The sequence below is a fragment of the Amblyraja radiata genome, chromosome 17 (assembly GCF_010909765.2).
Source record: "Amblyraja radiata isolate CabotCenter1 chromosome 17, sAmbRad1.1.pri, whole genome shotgun sequence".
NCBI classification, from domain to species: domain Eukaryota; kingdom Metazoa; phylum Chordata; class Chondrichthyes; order Rajiformes; family Rajidae; genus Amblyraja; species Amblyraja radiata.
Window position 1 is genome coordinate 34,869,126 of NC_045972.1, and position 19,743 is coordinate 34,888,868.

A 19,743-nucleotide genomic window follows, 5' to 3' on the forward strand; every position below is an offset into this window, starting at 1 on the left:
CCATAGCAAGAAATTGGATATTAAGAAAAGAAGGAATTAATCTCCCTTTTGATACTGTTATTCAGTGGCCTACCAATATTTTCTCTCCAGACTCGCTGTACAGAATAGTTCCTTGAGTGAGGTATTGATGCCTGTGGAATGAAATCCAAAATCCAACTCTACATTAAATAAAGAGGTAGAACAAAGGATGGAAATCACAATACCTATGATTATCATGGTGCTATTTTTATGCTTTAAAGAGAGGGAAAAGAGAATTGCATGGGTACGGAAGTGAGCAATAATGAAATTCACTGATTTACCCACTGGTTATGAAATAATTATTTCCTTAAATCATCATTTACTGTGGTAGAATCATACTCTTCATTTAATTCTGCCAGTTTGGATTCTACATTTTTTTTAAAATCTGCCTACTGGGATCTTTCAGCTTCATTTAAAGGCCAGACATTTTCCAGAAGGTAGTGATGTTATGATGCTCCTGTCAGCATGAGTCTTAAATTTTACTTAAGGTTTTGGAAAACAAACTAACGACAATGTACTTCAGCTTTACTTAACTTCACTTTTATTTGCTTGCAATCTGTAATACTTTCAGTGGAAATCACATACTCACAGAATACTCACATATTCCATTATTCTTTATTGATAAATGTGTTAAATTGAAAAGTGAAGGAAGAGAGAAGGGGTGAATATAATTAAAAGCACTTCTCTACATCATCATGATCTCTAATTTTAAAAGTTGATTAAGCTCCATGGCACTGAAGAATTTTAATCCAAAAGATCGATTCGCCACAGGGTCTTTCTGAAAGCTTTTGTTCTATCTTCAAGGAATCTTTGTTTTTTTTAAAAGATTTCTTTATTTGGGATTCCAAAGGTATCTTTCTAAACTAACCTTGTTTTCAGACAATTAGATTTGTAATAAAAATATAAACCTTTGTCTGCTGACTACATCACATTTGAAAAGGTTCAAAGATGCAAGATCTGCTGCGATTACACATTGGAGTATCCTGAGGTTTATAATTGCAAATTTACTTTTCTTGCTGAAGTATGAACCAACGCACAATCAGATAAATGGTTCTATCTACATGATTAGCTGTGTGCATTCTGCCACACCAGGTGTGCCACACATTCAATTTAGAAACACCCAAAGACAACAGAGTACTTTCACACCTGGGTCTGTCATTTTAACTGCCCGAGTGTGATTGTCAGTCACGCTTGTGAAATTTGCCGTGCCTGTGTCAATAAATAAGTTGGTTGAGACAGCTTGAGCTTTATTGGACAGATATTGATGGCATTCCAAGGCTATTGGACCTGGGTTTATGTAGTTATCTTGATCTTTATCAGCTGTAATGACCCCTTCTGGAATTCCAATACCTTTCCTTAATAACTTGATTGGTATTGCCAGACCACTTGTCAGAGCTGCAGAAGTGCTAATACTGAAATAGATGCAAGTTGTATAAGGGGAAAGAGAGAATCATTGTGCTTAATACCTAAGAATTTATTTTTGGTGTGGAACTAAAGTAAAAAAAACTTAATGATTCAGAAATTCGATACAAATTCATCAAAAACTAACCCCAAGTGCTGGAGTGACTCAGCGGGTCAGGCAGCATCTCTGGGAACATGGGCAGGGGATGTTTTGGGTCGGGACCCTTCCCCTCCTATCCAACCTATCCGTGTTCTCCAGAGATGCTACCTGAGCTGCTGAGTTACTCCAACACTTGATGTCTTTTGTTTTTTTTAATATGCCAGCATTACAGTTCCTTGTTTCTACAAATAAGCAAATACAAAGAAAGGGTAGGTAATGGATTCAGAAAACGCAGTTCATGAATTATGAATGAGGGTTTAACTATTTTTAAATTTTTATTTTGTGTTCAGTCCATGTGTTTTATTGTTTAATGCCACTGTTTTAATGAAGCAATATTTTTGCTTATTTTTGGAAAGAAAAGCTAAGACCTTTTACTTCCAAAATACTCTCAAATAAAATAAATGCAGCCGTTTGATTTCATGGGTTTAGTTGGTAACTAGACCAAGTGTAGATCCCCCAACGCAAGATTCCACCTCTCACCCGTTCCCCCAACGCAAGCTGTTCCCCCAACACAATATTCCACCACTCACACATAGCCCCCAACTGCGCAGGCGTGGCTAATTTCTCCTCATCCCCCAGCACTCACTCCTCCTCCTCTTCACCCTCCCTCTTCAATCTCTAGAGGGGGGGGGGGGTGGAGGTGGAGAGGGGCAGAGGGAGGAGGTGGAGAAGGAGGGTGGAGAGGGTGGGAATGAGGGTATATAGGGAGGGGAGCAACAGCGGCCCACGGGCCGATGACCGGCGCTCGGACCATGCCGGCACTGGACAAGGAGAGAAGCGCAGCCGACACAACCGGCAGCCCACGGACAGAGACGGGACACCCGGGAGGGGACATGGACGGGACACCCGGGAGGGGACAGGGACGGCCCCGCAGCAACTCAACAGCGCTCGCAGCGCCGGGGACCACGGACCCTGACCTCACTCAACGAAGCATAAAGCAATAAAAAGTACAAAACAATCTTAGCTTTTAACAAAGGAACAATAAATACAACAAATTCGTATTTTGAAACAATATGTTCAAAGCTGCAAAAAAAGGATGAAATGTCTCCACAGCGCCATTGCTTCCACTGCAATGTTTATGCAGAGTGATCTTAGACTTGGGCATGGCAGTCGGAATACCGAACTCACTTATTCCAAAACTGATAAAACATTGGAGAATGCGGAGTTAGTTATTGCTATTGAAAAAATAGAACATAACACAATCCAGCACACGAACAGGTCATCAGCCCACAATGTCTGTGCTGCACAAGAGGCCAAGATCATCACTTATCTACCTGCACTAAACCCATATCCCTCAATCCCTGCATATTGATATGCCTATCTGGAAGACTTTTAAATGCCACGAACATATCTGCTTCAACCGTACATTTGCCAATAAGGTAGAAAGAGATCCAGTGCATTTTGTCAAGGGCCAGTCTGTGTAGCTGCATAACACAGGACTCTGCTCCCGCAAGCACATTTTCTTGGATGTTCTTAGCTGTTGCTAACAGCACGGATTGCCACTATTGTCAACTGCTGCTGCAAGAAGATCAACTTGGTGAAAAACACCTTGGTCTATCTGAAGCTTGCTGGCCATCCAGTGCGTGGAGTGTCCTGCAACTGAATACTGCAGTCTGGACAATGTGCTGAGGTATGCACTGCAGTTTCGTACAGTTGCTGCAAAGGCTCTATAGAAAAGGTCCACCATAATGTGTCCCGTGTCTGTTGATGGATAATTTATTTTAATGTTTTTTCTGGTCAAGTGAACGATTGTGTAGTTAACACTGCAATGTTCTAAAAATCAGCCCACTTTGAAAAAGATTGCTTCAATGTATTCCCTTTTATTATAAATTGAAGTCTCCAATATGATTGGGTGCATGTGAATGGAGTTTATTAGTTGTAGTGATGGATTCCTTTCACTAGCTCTCTTATGTAAACCGGACACAATCTTCTCAGCCCCGCCACCCACAAATATTTTTTGTTCGGTCAGACTCTTTTCTAAATCTTTAACAATATCCAAGTTAGTGTTACAGGTTGGCCTTTGCAATGTAGTTGTAAGGAATTGTACCTTTGAATTCAGTAAGCACTTAACTTTAAATTATGTTGATCTTTGCTATTGCAGGCTATTATTTATCTTAAATGCATTTCTAATGTCCAATTCATATTTGACTAATTAAATTTTCAGCAATTAAATATCATTTGAAAAAAAAAGAATACTTTGGTTAGTTGAATGTATTTTTTAAGGTTGCAATATGTTTTTGAATTATTGGAAAAGCCTTTTTTTGTAGTTTAGACTATATGGGAAATTCCATTTGTATCCAACTCCTGTTCGGAATCCATCATATAATCTTTAATTATGCCTTCCTAATTAAAGAGAGCAACTTTTCTGAGAATCTGTAAAAGTTCCCCACAACATCGTGTGGAATGAAAATGAAAATGTGGATCGTGTGGAATGAAAATGAAATGTGCATATTTAAATATTTCCAGTTCACTGACAGTTTTTCTACCTGTTGCTAATGTTTGTTGTTTTCCTTTACAGGCAGATGATGAAATTTCCTCAGACTGCAACCATGTAAGTAAAAAAAAAACTTATTTCTGCTCCATGTTTCACTCTTAACTACGTATGAACATGTATAGGAAATGATTGGTTTATGATTATTTCACTATTTATCTTCAAGTCATTAATTTTACAGTGGATAACAAGATGGGTACCATTGCTGTGTACATTGCCCAATGCATCAGAATGTAAACTTAAAAATATGCTCAAGTGGTTGGTAATGCCAACAAGGACCTGGCTCATCAAGAGGAGCAAATACCAAGTTTTATGTTCCAGTTTCTCAGACAAGTTGCATGGCCCATAAAACTGGTGCTCCAAAATTGAGAATAGATGTAGTCACCTGTTCCTTTAGGTCTGGTCTGCTGCCCATCAAGATCTTGGCTGGTTTTTACTTCGAGTCATATAATTGTAAAGCAAAGAACCAATAACCTTTCACCCAGCACGTCCATGCCGAGCTTTTTGCCCGTCTACATTAGCTCCATTTGGCTGTATCCTTTAAAAAAAACTTTCCTCGTTATCCGCAACCATCAACTTTCATGTCATCTCAAAACTTACTAATCATGTCTCCTACTTTCACATCCTGTTTTTTACTATCTATCCCGCTTAACAAGGATACAGGCACCAATCTCTGGTGCATCACTGATCACAAACTTTATTATCAGAAAACTATCTTTCCACCACCATTCTCTGCTTTCTATCATCAAGTCAATTTTAAATATAATTAGCCAGTTCACCTTGATTCCCGTGTGTCTTTACCATCTGAATGAGTCACCATACGGAACTTTGTCAAATGCCCTAGTAATGTCTATATAGACATTGTCTACAACCATGCTTTCATCAGTCTTCTTGCTCACTTCCTTAAAAAAAACTCATGTTAGTGCTTGTCACAGACCATAATTTTCCAAATATCCACAAATTTTGTCCCTTGGGATTTTCCCCAATAATTTCCTACAGTTTACAACCCTGTGGTTATTTAGCATATATCTGTTGCTCTTAAATAAAAGAACAGCATTAGCTATCCTTCAGTCTTCTGTCACCTCACCCGTGGTAAACCAAGATGCCAAAATCTCCATCAGAACCCAGCTATCTCCTCCCTTGCTTCCCTTAGCAGCCTAATTTACCTAGGTTTGGGGATGTATCAACATTGTGGATATTAACATCAAAAACCTTCTGCTCCATACTTCCGACTGCTCCAGGTGATCTATCTTAAATACAATCGTATGTATTCAGAGGTATCCTCACCCAGATTGGTTCCATACATAATTAATTCTAGTCCCAAAGGAAATCTACACTTTCCCATGCTACCTCTTCCATTTTCCTGCACTATACTTTAACCTTTGACTCCCTTAAAATCAGGAGATTTATCAATCACTCTTTAGAAATTAGCTCATTATTTGAATCTTTAGTCTTAGAGGACAGATTGCAACGATTCAGCACACTGAAGAAACCCTAAATGGTCTACCCCTTATTCTCTCAACTGACCTCATGTTCAAAACTAAATATTTCTGCCTGCATCTAACACAGAAACATTTTAAGTTCGAATAAGTTCTAATTCCACAGAAAAATATATCTAGATTACTCAATATTTTCTCGTGAATTGGCATTAAATTCCTTTGGTCAAGTATATTTGGGCAAGAATACTGAAACTCTCCACAGTTCTGAACATGCTGATTCTCCTATATAATTGCAGTAGACTATCTCTACTCTTGTACTGAAAATGTCCTATTGCCAACCTTCTCATTGCTGACTACATGTGCACATTGGCTTTCGGCGAATTTTGCTGAAGAATGCTCTGGTCCCTTCAGCCATCAACATGTCTCAATCTGTCAGATTTACTAAAGTACACTGCTTTTCTGTTTTGTGCTCCAAAGTGGATTGCTGTTTTTCACATTAAGTTTCATCCCAATGTTTTCACCCACTTTCTTACCTTTGTTTTGGCCCTTAGTTCTCTCCCCACTTTCTCTCTCTCCCCCAATGCCTTTCAAATTGACTTTTTTTTTGATGATCAAAGTACTGAAAATTAATGTCCAAATGATGGGATCTGTTTTATGGATCATTGTGACACACATGGGGTAACAGAGATTTGATGTTTTTGGAAAAGGAGGGACATAAGTGGAGAGAAAATAACTTAATTGAGTTAATTGAATGATTCAGAAGTCCAGAAGATCTTAAACTTTGGATTTTCAGAAGGTTTCGTGATTTTCCTTTCAACTAACGAATATCGCTGTACATAGACCAGCTGTTAATCTCTTTTAATGTTGCTTCCCCCAAATTATCCCCCGTTATCTTCAGCATAACAATCAGGCTGTTGAATCAGAAAAGCAAATTGATGTGTCTTTGAGTAATGAACATTTTGGGTGATTCATTGATTATTAGACCACAAACTTAACTGATCCCAGCCCTTTTAATGAAGTGGGTTACCATTGGCATTAATTTATTTCAATGTCTTTCAGCTGCTGTGGAACTATAAATTAAACCTGACAACTGACCCTAAATTTGAAGCTGCAGCAGGCGAAGTTTGCAAAACAACCCTTGGTGAAGTAAGTATGAATGATTGGCTGCACTGCAGAACATTATTAGCAGAGTGGGTGTGGGCATTACACAGAAATGAGCAAGTCACTGTTTTTTGTATCATGAATAAACTACTTTTAAGCACACGAACCATTAGATTATTAAAGGATCAGGTGGTATTTCAGTTTTTACTGTAGATTCAAATGAATTTTCAGAATTTTGATTAGCTGTGGGCTTAATCAGCAAACAAAGTTCCTGATCCTGTTTTAATTGCATATCACTGACAAGACCAGCATTTATTATCCATTCCTGATCAAGTAAGAGAAACTGCTATTTGGATAGCTGCTGTCTGTGCAGTGTAGGTATTCCGGCAGAGCTATTTGGCGGAGGTCCAGGATTTACACCTAATGTGATGTAAATATTTCCAATTCAAGATAGTGTGTGACTTTCAGGAGAATATTCAGCTGGCTCTTATGTGCCAGTTGCCTTTGATCTTGTTGGTGGGATGAGCTGAGCCTATATTACATTTCATTGAGGGTGCACATGGTATCCTGCAGTGGCACAATGTTGGTTTGGGGCTGCTGTCAAACAGAGTGCATTGGGATGATAGAAACATAGAAAATAGGTGCAGGAGTATGCCATTCGGCCCTTCGAGCCTGCACCGCCATTCAACATGATCATGGCTGATCATCTAACAGTATCCTGTACTTGCCTTCTCTCCATACCCCCTGATCCCTTTAGCCACAAGGGCCACATCTAACTCCCTCTTAAATATAGCCAACGAACTGGCCTCAACTACCTTCTGTGGCAGAGAGTTCCAGAGGTTCACCACTCTCTGTGTGAAAAATGTTTTTCTCATCTTGGTCCTAAAGGATTTCCCCTTTATCCTTAAACTGTGACCCCTTGTCCTGGACTTCCCCAACATCGGGAACAATCTTCCTGCATCTAGCCTGTCCAACCCCTTAAGAATTTTGTAAGTTTCTGTAAGATCCACCCTCAATCTTCTAAATTCTAGCGAGTACAAGCCGAGTATATCCAGTCTTTCTTAATATGAAAGTCCTGACATCCCAGGAATCAGTCTGGTGAACCTTCTCTGTACTCCCTCTATGGCAAGAATGTCTTTCCTCAGATTTGGCGACCAAAACTGTACGCAATACTCCAGGTGTGGTCTCACCAAGACCCCGTACAACTGCAGTAGAACCTCCCTGCTCCTATACTCAAATCCTTTTGCTATGAATGCTAACATACCATTCGCTTTCTTCACTGCCTGCTGCACCTGCATGCCTACTTTCAATGACTGGTGTACCATGACACCCAGGTCTCGTTGCATCTCCCCTTTTCCTAATCGGCCACCATTTAGATAATAGTCTACTTTCCTGTTTTTGCCACCAAAGTGGATAACCTCACATTTATCCACATTATACTGCATCTGCCATGCATTTGCCCACTCACCCAGCCTATCCAAGTCACCTTGCAGCCTCCTAGCATCCTCCTCACAGCTAACACTGCCCCCCAGCTTCGTGTCATCTGCAAACTTGGAGATGTTGCATTCAATTCCCTTTGAGGTTCGTGAGTATTGCTTGACTTAGCCAAACTGAATATTTCACTCTTGTGCTTAGTCATAGAGAAAAGGGTTTGTAAAATTGTAAGTAAGTTTACTACTGCATTAGTATTGGCTTTTGACTTGCTACATACCTCCCAAATTTCTGATCAGTGATAGTATTTTCTCACTGACCTCTTAACGTAATGATGTTAATGGTGGGGAAACTCCATGGTGATGTCATTGAATGTCAGGGTTAAGCAGTTGCATTCATTTGTTGGAGATTGACATTTCCTGTCACTTGTGTGGCAAAGTAACTTGTCACTTATTAGCACATACTTGAAAATTGTCCAAGTTGACGAAGCAGTAGAATTGGATCTTTCACAATTAGTAAATATATTGAAGTGAAGGCCAAAATGAAGTACCAAAGATGGTTTGCCTTGGATTGCAGCATGGTGGAACGCCTACTTCAGTATCCCGGGGCTGAATTGATAAACCCTGAGCATCCACAACGTTGCCTATTTCTTTCGCTCCATAGATGTTGCCACACCCGCTGAGTTTCTCCAGCACTTTTGTCTACCTTCGATTTTCCAGCATCTGCAGTTCCTTCTTGAGCATCCACAAGCATCCTCCTTTGTACATGACACTTGCACAGATATGACACTTCCAGTGGGTAGTTTGGCCATTGAATTTAGTTTTACTAACACACCTTGACAAATCATTCACTTAAGTAGTAAAATGATTTCGAGGTCAAACATTCTCACTGTATTTTTCGCCTTTTTGGAAGTGAGGTTGGAAAATAATGCTCTCATCAGGGCACATTGGTAGATCCAAGTGTAATAATTGTACTGCAATAGCTTGGCTAATGGAATGGGTGGTTTTACACCACATAAGAGAGATATTCTCCAGTCCTAGACCATTTCTTGTGCACTCGGGTATTTCTTGATATCATGTGAAATAAATGAATCGGTTGGATAAGAAGTTTTTAAGAAGGAACTGCAGATGCTGGAAAATCGAAGGTACACAAAAATGCTGGGGAAACTCAGCGGGTGAAGGTCTGAAGAAGGGTTTAGGCCCGAAACATTGCCCATCTCCTTCGCACCATAGATGCTGCTGCACCCGCAGAGTTTCCCCAGCATTTTTGTGTACCAGTTGGATAAGAACTTGAGTTAGTGAGAATCTCAGAAGGAGGCTGAGATATATCAGCCACTCAACTTCTGGCTGAAGATAGCTACATATACTTCGGCATTCTTTGACATTCATGTACGGTTTTGAGAATAGGAATATCCATGGAACCATTTCCGACTCCTTGTTTATTCATGCTACTGCAGTGGGACTTCATATCTTTAATCTGATCTGATTTAAGTGTGGGCTCAATTAACATTTGCAGTTTAGCGTGCATATTCCTGCTTTGTAATTGACAGATCTTTTAAATAAGGTGCCCAGTTTTGTTCCTGGCATCCTAAGCTCGTTGGAAGCACAGGTTTGTCCCCTGGCTCAATAGTAATGGTAAAATGGAATTACATATTCTGACAGAATGTACCTTTTCTGTGATAACCCAGCAGAAACAATGTTTTGATTTGCCAGATCAATGCAAAATCTATCCAGTTTATTTCAATGGGAAGGCCACACAATGCTCAATATGAAGAGGGACTGAGTGACCTTTGTATGAAGGACTTTATTTGACAATAGCTCTTTTGGCCACATGTAGAAATGCTGTCACAGGTCAACTACATTATTGGGAGGTCTGGATTTGCATTTGCATGGTCATTGTTATTGATGCTACATTTTAAAACATGAGATATGTTTGGTCCAAATCATTTGTTTGGCATTTCATTCAGATGGAGCCTGGTCTTAAAAGCATTTTGTGGATATAATTCTTACTTACATGTATGTACTACCTAGAATCCTTTATACAACAAACTTGCCTATCATTTTTTAAGGGATCAAGATAATTGCTCTCCATTCAGGATCTGAGACCTAATAAGCTTGCCAAGTCACTGTCTGACACAATTTTGAGTTTGGTTTAGAGAAAGGACTGTAGACGTGATAACACTGCGTAATCCAAAGGAAATAGTTATTGGTGTTTTTCATTTTGCTCGAGGGAATGTAGAAGAGGTCTGTTTGTGAATTCAGGCACCTTCAATGGATATTCAGTAATACCATTGCATTTGACTGGATTTTCTGGGGGAAAATTGCATTTCTTTTGCTGTAGAATATTTGAGGTTGTATTTATTAAATTTTCTTTTTACAGGTAAAGGACTGTGCTGAGCAAGAGCCAGGAAAAGGCTATATAATTTCCTGCTTGATTGAGCATCGTGCAAATATAACTGAATACCAGTGTCGTCAGTTCATAAGCAAAATGACAGCTATCATCTTCAGTGATTACCAGTTGATTTGTGGCTTCATGGACAGCTGCAAGAGTGACATCAACCAGCTCAAATGTGGCAGCATCAGGCCTGGTGAAAAGGTACTGCTTATTGTTGTGTTTGGGAGCATTAACAATAGTAGATTGCATTTGTAGATTATAATGTTGACCATTTGCAGCATGTTGCAAATTTTATAAAACAATGCATTATAATTGATTATAAGAACAATGTACTACAGGATCAAATTCATTAGAAATTTGTTTAAACTGAAGATCACGAACAAATCAAGCAAGAATAGACATTATGTCCTTCAGGTCTGTCATCCAGTATAATCATGACTGATCTATAGTGACCTCCACCCCTCCTCTGTGCCTGTTCCCCATAATTTCACTTATTCATGTAACTCGAACTTATTATTTTCTCTTTTTCAAATCTTTGTTATTTCTGTTAAATATCTGTGATCTTGCACTCCACAACCTTTGGGGTGCAGAGAATTACAGAAATTCATTACCCTCCGAAAAGGAATTTCTGTGGACCTTAATTTCAAATGTCCAATCCCCTATTTTGTACCTCTTGTTTGTGTCCCTCCTGCTTGTGAAAACATCTCAACAGTTTACTTTAAACTCCCTTTGGTCCCTTTTGTTTGGATAAGGTCAACTTTCATTCTTAATCCCAAACTGTCTAGCCTCTCTTGACAATCCTCTCATCTCACAAATTAAATTTCTTTGGGCTGTGTGCTATGCTACAATAATCTTTCATAGTAAGGAGATCAGAACTCTGCACAGTATTACAGGTGGGTCCTCATTTATAATTATGTCTCAATGTGAATGTTAAAAGATTGACACATGGCACATTGGCCTTCATCAATCAGAGTATTGAGTATCGAAGTTGGGAGATCATGTTGCAGTTATATAAAACGTTGGTGAGGCGGCATTTTGGGTATTGTGTTCAGTTGTGGGCACCATGTTACAGGAAAGATGTTGTCAAGTTGGAAAGGGTACAGAGAAGATGTTTCCAGGATTCAAAAGTCTGAGCTACAGGGAGAGGTTGAGCAGGCTGGGACTCTATTCTTTGGAGCACAAGAGGATGAGTAGTGTATAAAATTATGAAAAGAATAGATTGGGAAGATGCATAGTCTCTTACCCAGAGTAGGGGGATCGAGAACCTGAGGACATAGGTTTAAGGTGAGTGGGGAAAGATTTAATAGGATTCTGAGGAGTAACCTTTTCACACAAAGGGTGTATGAAACGAGCTGCCAGAGAAGGTAATTGAGGCAGGGGCTATTGCAACATTTAAGAAACAGTTAGAAAGATACATGAATAAGACAGGTTTAGAGGGATATGGGCCAAACACAGGCAGGTGGGACTGGTGTGGATGGGACTTGTTTGTTGGTGTGGGCAAGCTGGGCTGAAGGGCCCGTTTCCACACTGCATGGTTCTATGACTATTCGATTCTGAGAGGTTTTGAAAGGGTGAGTGGTGCACTGCTTTGGCTTGTGGGCCAATCTGGATCCAGGAGATGCCCATTTAACTGTACCTTAGTTGTACATGTGACAATAAACTGACCTTGAAGACAGAGGTGGCAAATTGTTCCTGAGGATTAAGTATCTTTGGATCTCCTAATGGGTGTTGACATAGAATCATTGAATATTACTAAAATGCATTGGTCCTTGACAAGCAAGAAGTTGAAAGTGTTCAGAGAGTAAAAGGGAATGCAGTTATAATCTGGTCAGCCATGATCTTATTAAATGCTGAAGCGGGCTTCAGAGACCAAGTGCCCTATTCCTGCCCCTAATTATTGTTCTCTACTGTAAGCAAAACAATCAATATTCCTCTGCACTCTGTGGCAGCAGTAATTTCTGTCTCAAACAGGTTTTGGACCTTTCACTTTTATTTCTGCTTAAGGTTTTATTTTATCACACATTTAGGAGAGTGAGGGGGATATATGTATGCATTTGTACAAGAGCATTATCTTTTGGGTCTGCTTTGATGAAACATGGCCGTCCGAAGGGGGGGGATGCGTTGGGTGCGACCGCCCCTTTTACCCACAGAGGAAGAAAAAATCCGTAGGGAAAAAAAATTAAAAATCGGAGCGCAATCAGCGTTTCCACTTTTTCGGAAATCGCCCAAAATTCTGGTTCCATCTGCTGGATGATTTGGGCGAACAAAAATGCGACCATCCGCGCCTGTGCAGTTGGGGAAGTGACGCTAAATGACGCCGTCTCTCTGCGCGTGCGCAGTGTGCCCGGGGAGGGATCAGACTGCCATTTGTACTGCACCCATTCAGCTCGATGCCTTGTGTATACTCCGGGTAAGTAGTGGAATATAGCGTTGCAGGAGGGGGTGTCTGTGAGGGGGTCTAATCCGGCCCGTGGGATGATTTAGTAACCCATTTCTCTAGGCCGGAGGGAGGGGGGGTGCGGTGTCTGCCCGCCCGGTCCAACGTCTCCATTCGCGGCGTCGGAGCCTGGCGACCAGGAGACCGTTCTCCCGTCGCTGGGCGGGAGTGGCTGAATCTGAACCCAGCGGCTGTAACCCCAACATCAGACGCCGTTCCCCTTGCCCCCCCCCCCCCCCCCCCCCCCCCCCCCCCCCCCCCCCCCAACCACCCCCCCCCCCCCCCACCAGAGCCCACACGTCTTCCCCCCCCCCCCACCCCCCGCTGCCGGCCCACGCTCCCACTCACCCCCCCGGCCCACGTCACCTACCCCCCCGCGGCCCACGTCCCCCCCCCCCCGGCCCACGTCACCCCGGGCCCCACCCCCCCCCCCCCCCCGGGCCCACGCAATTCAATAAATTAAAGGATTAAAAACTGAAATTGCCTCATCTTCCTCAATGGCATTCTCCCTCAATGGCATTCTGAGACGTATGAGGAAGAAAGGAATAAAATAGTACTAAAAAGACATGCTGTTCATCCCAAAGACCACCTGAGACATTACCTCTCATTGTTTCCAGTAGCATCTTTTCCCAATACCCGAGTGGTTAGACTCGATTTGCTCAGAAAGTAGTGGTGCTTTTCTCCTGAAACTCTCACGTCTGTGTATTGACTGAGTGCCAAACCCTGACCTCTACATTGACCCAGGCAGCATGAGAACAGTTTGTGTGAATAAACAACATTGTTTTATTTAACCTGCAAACTTTGCTTTAAAATGCCTGGAAACTTCAGTCATTGTTGTTAACCTGGACAAATGTCTATGGGGGGGACGGACTGATAAATTAGAAGTTTTAACAATTGCCGGCAGATAGATTTTTATTTTAGCTTCAATTGAGATCTTCAATTATATTTATTGTACCCAAGGGTATTCCGCTGCTGATCCATTAGCCTTTCAGCTATGCTGTAGTTCCTGTTATCATTGCATCTGTCAGAATGCCAAGTATTGTAGATAGCCATTGTAGATAGCCATACTATTTAGCAGCAAACATGTTTTCTGTCATCAGGCCAGTAGAGCCAACTCATTTATTTTCACAATTGAAAACCTACCTGTTGTGTACTTCTCCATTAGCATCGGTGTCCTCTTCTTGTCTTCCATTCAACAAAGTAATTGATTTTTGGCAGCTTTTGGTGAAAAATCACACTGCACTTCAGAGTATATTTTTTGATGTGCACAAACATTATCGTGTATGACGGGTTCGATTCTGCTGCATTGTCATTGCATATTTATTCAGTATCCCCCTGCACCCCTTTTTCTATGTTTGCTAGATTTACATTGAATCTGGTAGAACTGCTGCCTCAGGGGGCTAAAGATTTGATTTTGACCTTGGGTGCTGTATGTGTGGAATGTACACGTTCTCCTTGTAATGCGTGGGTTTCCTCAGATGCTTTGATTTCCTCTGGTTTACAGATTAATTGCCCTCTGTAAATTGACCCTAGCATGTTGGGAGTGGATGCAAAAATTGGGATAACATAGAACCAATGTGAATGGATGGTTGGTGTGGCCTGTTTCCACACTCTTTTTCAATCAATTAATCAATCAAAATTCACTTAAATGTTTACCATCATGGAGATCAATGACGTGGAAATGTTTCCAAACTGAAGATGTGTGCTTTATAGTCGCACAGCTTTCTTGTACAGGTGCACAACCTTTTATCCGAAGATCCAAATAACGAAAACCTCCGAATAGCAGACATTTTTTCGGTCCTTGAAGAAAGGTCCTTGAAAACGTTCACCGAGGGCGGCCCGCAGAGGTGACAGCGGAACCTCCGGTCGGTCCTCGAAGAAAGGGGAACTAAATCCCCATTCATAAAAGAGAAGGTGAGGGTATATTGCGCGGGAGGGTTAATAATTGACAATATGCTGCTGCCTGCCCGCTGAGTTAAAAAGTTCCCACGGTAGACTCACGATACACAGTGTATCGTGAGTCTTGCGTGGGAACTTTTTAACTCAGCGGGCAGGCAGCAGCAGATTGTCGCTCCCTTCAGTTTCACCCCACCTACACCCCTCTGCTTCCCGGCCATGTGTGTGACCCCTTCCCTCCCCTCTCCAGCTCCCCGCCCATTGTACCGGCGCAGGGGCTTTGCACTGTCTTCATGTCGGCGATGCCAGCAGGTCAGTGCCAGTCACCGGAGACGTCAGGACCAACGGGACACCGACCCCCAGGCCCACTGCAAGCACGGAGATCCCAGAGACCCACAGCCAGCAGCAGCCCAGCCCCGTTCCAACTCCAGAGGAAAACTGCAAACTGGCCAGAGACGTCAGGACCACCAGAAGCCGTTCCCCGATGGGCCGCTACGGCGACAAGTAGCAGTTCGCCCACAGCCCGAGCTGCGCCCCGTCATCGGGACACCGACCCCCAGGCCCACTGCAAGCATGGAGATCCCAGATCAGCAACTCCAGCCCAGCCCCGTTCCAACTCCAGAGGAACACGCTCCCCGTATGGGCAGAAGCTGATGGTGTGCAAGGGACGTCTTGTTCTTGAGGTCGCGCAGCTCGGGCTGTGGGCGAACTGCCACTTGTCGCCGTAGCGGCCCATCGGGGAGCGGATTCCTTTGGAGGGGGAGGGGGGTATTGTGCTGTTTGATCGCCCCCTACTATCCCAGGGACAGGGAGACAGGACGTTCACCGAGGGCGGCCCGCAGAGGTGACAGCGGAACCTCCGGTCGGTCCTCGAAGAAAGGGGAACTAAATCCCCATTCATAAAAGAGAAGGTGAGGGTACATTGCGCGGGAGAGTAGGAATCCCAAGACAAAGTTGAGTGAGCGTTCACCGAGGGTGGCCCGCAGAGGTGACAGTGGAACCTCCGGTAGGTCCTGGAAGAAAGGGGAACTAAATCCCCTTCATAAAAGAGAAGTGGAGGGTATATTGCCCGGGAGGGTATATCGCCTACCTGGAAGAAACCGGACATTTTTTCCAGGATGTCGTCTGCACACCAAAGTTCACCAAAGCTCACGTTTGGCGCTAAACATGGCACGCCAAAGCTCACGTTTGGCGCCAAACGCACGTCGCCTCTGCTGCACACGGATATAAGAGTGTGAAAATGTCGCCTTAGGCCGCCTAAGGGCATGTAGCCCCGCTAGGGTGACATGAGTGCGAGAGGTGATTCAATGCTGCGGTCACATTTACAAATTCAGGAATTCATTCAACACACTGCATTTCATACAGACATTTATTCTGCAAGAAAATACTACATTGAAGACTCAAACTCGCGACCGAGGAACTGCCGGGATCAAGGCGCAAACTCGCGACCTTGCGGATATGAGCCGAGCACTCTACCACTGAGCCAGCCATTAAAATCTATGCTAAAAAATTTCCTTTCCGAAGGCCGACAAATTCCGAATTACGAAAAGTGTCTGGTCCTAAGGCTTTCGGATAAAAGGTTGTGCACCTGTATTAAATATTCCGCTATTGAGTTTTCTTTTCATTGAATCAGCCCTCATCGGTGCACTAATTGAAAATCTCTTTAGAATTTAATTTGTATATAAATCAGCGTGAGTACAGAGAAATGCCTCCAACTGTGCATTGGTTCTTTTATCATGTGGGGCTGTTGCAATAATGCTTTTCTGGAAGTACTTTTGAGAAGAGTTTGCAAACAGTGAAAAAGAGGTGAAGTAATAAATTTATATAGCTGTAACTTTATTTAAAGTTCTGGGCTTTTTCGCATTTGTTTATAAAAATGTCTGAGTGGCACCAGGACATTTTCCAAAGACGTGTTAACTCGTAACCATGTCCCATTAGTCGCAGGTGGCTTGTGTTAGTAAATGGCTTATGTTACTAAATGGCTTAAGTTAGTTTTGGGTAGAGCAGAAACACCATCCCAAAGCATTTGTGCTGATAATTTTCTTCTGTGTCATAAATTGTATGTGATTTTATGGTATCTTGGTTTGGTTTTAGTAGACATTTTGTAGCTTATAATTGAGCATGTGCTCCAGAAAATGATGACCCTTGAACAGCACAGACTTATTTTTTATTAAAAAGCATTTTCTTGAGCTGAATCTCTTAGAGACTTGCACCTAAACCACATTTTCTCATCCCACTCCTTCAGCTAGAAGCCTATGCATTATGACTGAATAGTTTAGGGATCTGCTTCCAAGACTCAGTCAAATACATAGAAGCACTAGCAAATGGGCAGCATGCAAGAAAATCTTGAGTGGTGAGTCAGGTCATTTAATTATTTGAATTATCCAAAATTAAACACTACCGTATTTCCCGGCAATGAAGACGCACCTGCGCCGAAGACGCACCCCCATTTTGAGTCGCTAAATTTTGAAAAAAAGGCTGGCAGGACAGGATCAAAGGTTTGGTTTAGTCAGTAGAATGGAAGATGTGAAACTCCTTCAAGGAGGCAATCTGGACCAGGGAGCCTCCATTTTCGCTTGTCCCACAATGCGCTGTACAGTACAGGTCTGAGGGACGGGGACTTCCTGGCTCAGGAAGATCGCATAACAGAGAGAGATCCCGGGACGGAGCAGCCAGTAACTACCCACCAACCACCACCTCCACCGGTTGTGCCTGTGCCGCAGGACACTGTAGCTGGCTGGCAGGCGGGCCGGCAGAAGGCGCTGAGGTGGCGGGCGGTTCTGCTGTCCGGTACCGGCGGCCGCTTGCAGCCACCCAGGTTGGCTGCATGCCCCGGTAATGGCTGCAGTTCCCAGGTCGCCTGCGTGCCACGGGACTGCCTGTAGCGCCCAGGTCGGCTCACTTGCCCCAGGTTTGGCTGTGATACCCAGGTCGGCTGCGTACCCCACGAATGACTGCAGTTCCCAGGTTGACTCGCTTGCCCCACGTCTGGCTGTTGCGCCCAAGTCAGCTCGCTTGCCCCAGGTCTGGCAGTTCCCAGGTCGCCTGCGTGTCCCGGGACTGGCTGCAGTTCGCAGGTCGCGAAAATTAATTGGGGAAAAAAAAAATGCCTGCGGGCCGAATTAGTTCTGGTTACGGGCTGGATCCAGGCAGTAGGTTGCCGACCCCTGTGTAACCTTCGGCCACCAAGACGCAGGTAAATTTTTGAGCCTTATTTTAGGGTGAAAAATAGCGTCTTCATTGCCGGGAAATGCGGTATGTGATTATGTTCTATGTGGTGTATACCTTCTCTTACATTTGCATTTAGAAAAATGTATGGAGACGGGTATTTGGATGCTGATATTTTTTTGAGTAAAGCTTTCCATTGATTGGGTGGAGTTTTTGCAAGGTGTGATAAACTACAGGTATTGTTACTATGTTATGCAAATGAATATCCTTCATAAACATGTCACTGCTTGATCATTAAGTTGAGGCTTTTTCAGCAGGGATTGTTTTATATATGAACAAATACTGTAGTGGTTGCAGGTAGATTTAAACTGAACTGTGTAAATTGATCAGCACAGTAACTCGTGACTGAGTTGAGCCGGGGCTGAAGTAGTGCGGCAAACTTTAAAGCCATTGTGGGCTGGTGCTATGTGAGGGCTTTGTATTTGCAATTCTTTTGTCAGAATGAGGAATCTAGAATTCAACAAAAACTTAAGAGTTCATGCTTTATGGTTTGCCAGCTGTGGCATGAGTATGATTTGCCAGCTGTTCAAAATAATGAAAACCTGCTGGCCACCATGCGTGGTACAATCACTTGGTAGTTTTATTTTGTTGTGTTAATAACAATAAACCTAATCTTCTGCCAGAGTGTAAGACAGATCTGGAATCCAATGTAGCTATTGCATATCCCTTGGAACCATGTGCCACAATTTAATCGTCTTTAACTGAAGTGAAAAGAGTACTTAGCACCTGGAATACTTATTCATCATGCCGTACATATTCCAGTATTGGCGACAAAAGCCATGGGAATCCCTTTGGCTGAAGTTGTCAGGAATCCATTGCTCTTCTTTAATTATGTCTTTATTGTTTCTGTAATTTAATTTGCAAAATGTGTTCTCTTTAGTCCTTGCCTAATAAGTGTCCTGATAATGCCCAGTTAAAAAGAGCACTTGCAATTGTTTGCAGTTTCCTGTTGGGAAATACCGGCTGCATTATGAAATTGCATTAATTATTGAGGCACCTTTGGAATTATTCCCAATCAGCAATTGGCACAAGCCTAATTATAGTCCTTTAATGATGCCGATCAACTGCAAATAATTTTAATTGCTTGCTCTAATATCTAATCTAATTCTTACTCTATAACATCAAAGCTGGTGTATTTCACTAACACTTCATCTTCAGTTTAATACTAAATAGGTAGTCACTCAAACAGCCGCAGAGGCACCAGTTTTTCTGCATGGAGATAGATTAGAGATCTAATGCAAGAATCTCCGTGATCATTCTCAGAACACACAAACCTTACCCTTCCTGTCCTTAACCTTTGTTCACTTGTGCAAAGCCTATTGCTGAGAGATTCAGCAAATGATTCATTAGTCTCTACCCCACATTACATGATTTTGCTCCTTTTGTAAATCCTGGATGGTATATCTAGGGCGGTTGATGAATGGAGGGTAATGACACTGAATTTCACTGCTTTGGCATGGAATATTTTTCTTGTGACTGGGTCATGAATCCAGTTATATTTGGTGCATTAAACACCGATCTGAGCTGTGCTGATGTCTATTTAAATCCCAATGTCAAAGTTAGCTTTTCTAAACCCTTTAAACACTTGTATTGAGGATCAAATTCTGCAAAATAAGAGTTGATGATCGCTTTCAAGGAAACCTGGGATTCAGCCATCCAATATTTAGGCTAGGTGGGGAGAATTATGTTGTCCAGATGAATTTTGTTTTGTTTTTCAAGTTTTGTCCTATTGTGCATCTGTTGTCCT

General features: G+C 42.5%; 1 protein-coding gene across 6 annotated transcripts in view; it reads left to right on the top strand.

Moving 5' to 3' along the window:
* glg1 (golgi glycoprotein 1) overlaps positions 1-19,743 on the top strand; it is a 102,336-nt gene that overhangs the window by 16,935 nt on the left and 65,658 nt on the right. For all 6 annotated transcript variants that reach the window (XM_033036122.1, XM_033036120.1, XM_033036125.1 and 3 more), the window contains 3 exons: positions 4,098-4,130; positions 6,569-6,655; positions 10,421-10,636. In XM_033036122.1, coding sequence (XP_032892013.1) covers positions 4,098-4,130; positions 6,569-6,655; positions 10,421-10,636 — 336 coding nt within the window. The remainder of the gene's footprint in view (positions 1-4,097; positions 4,131-6,568; positions 6,656-10,420; positions 10,637-19,743) is intronic.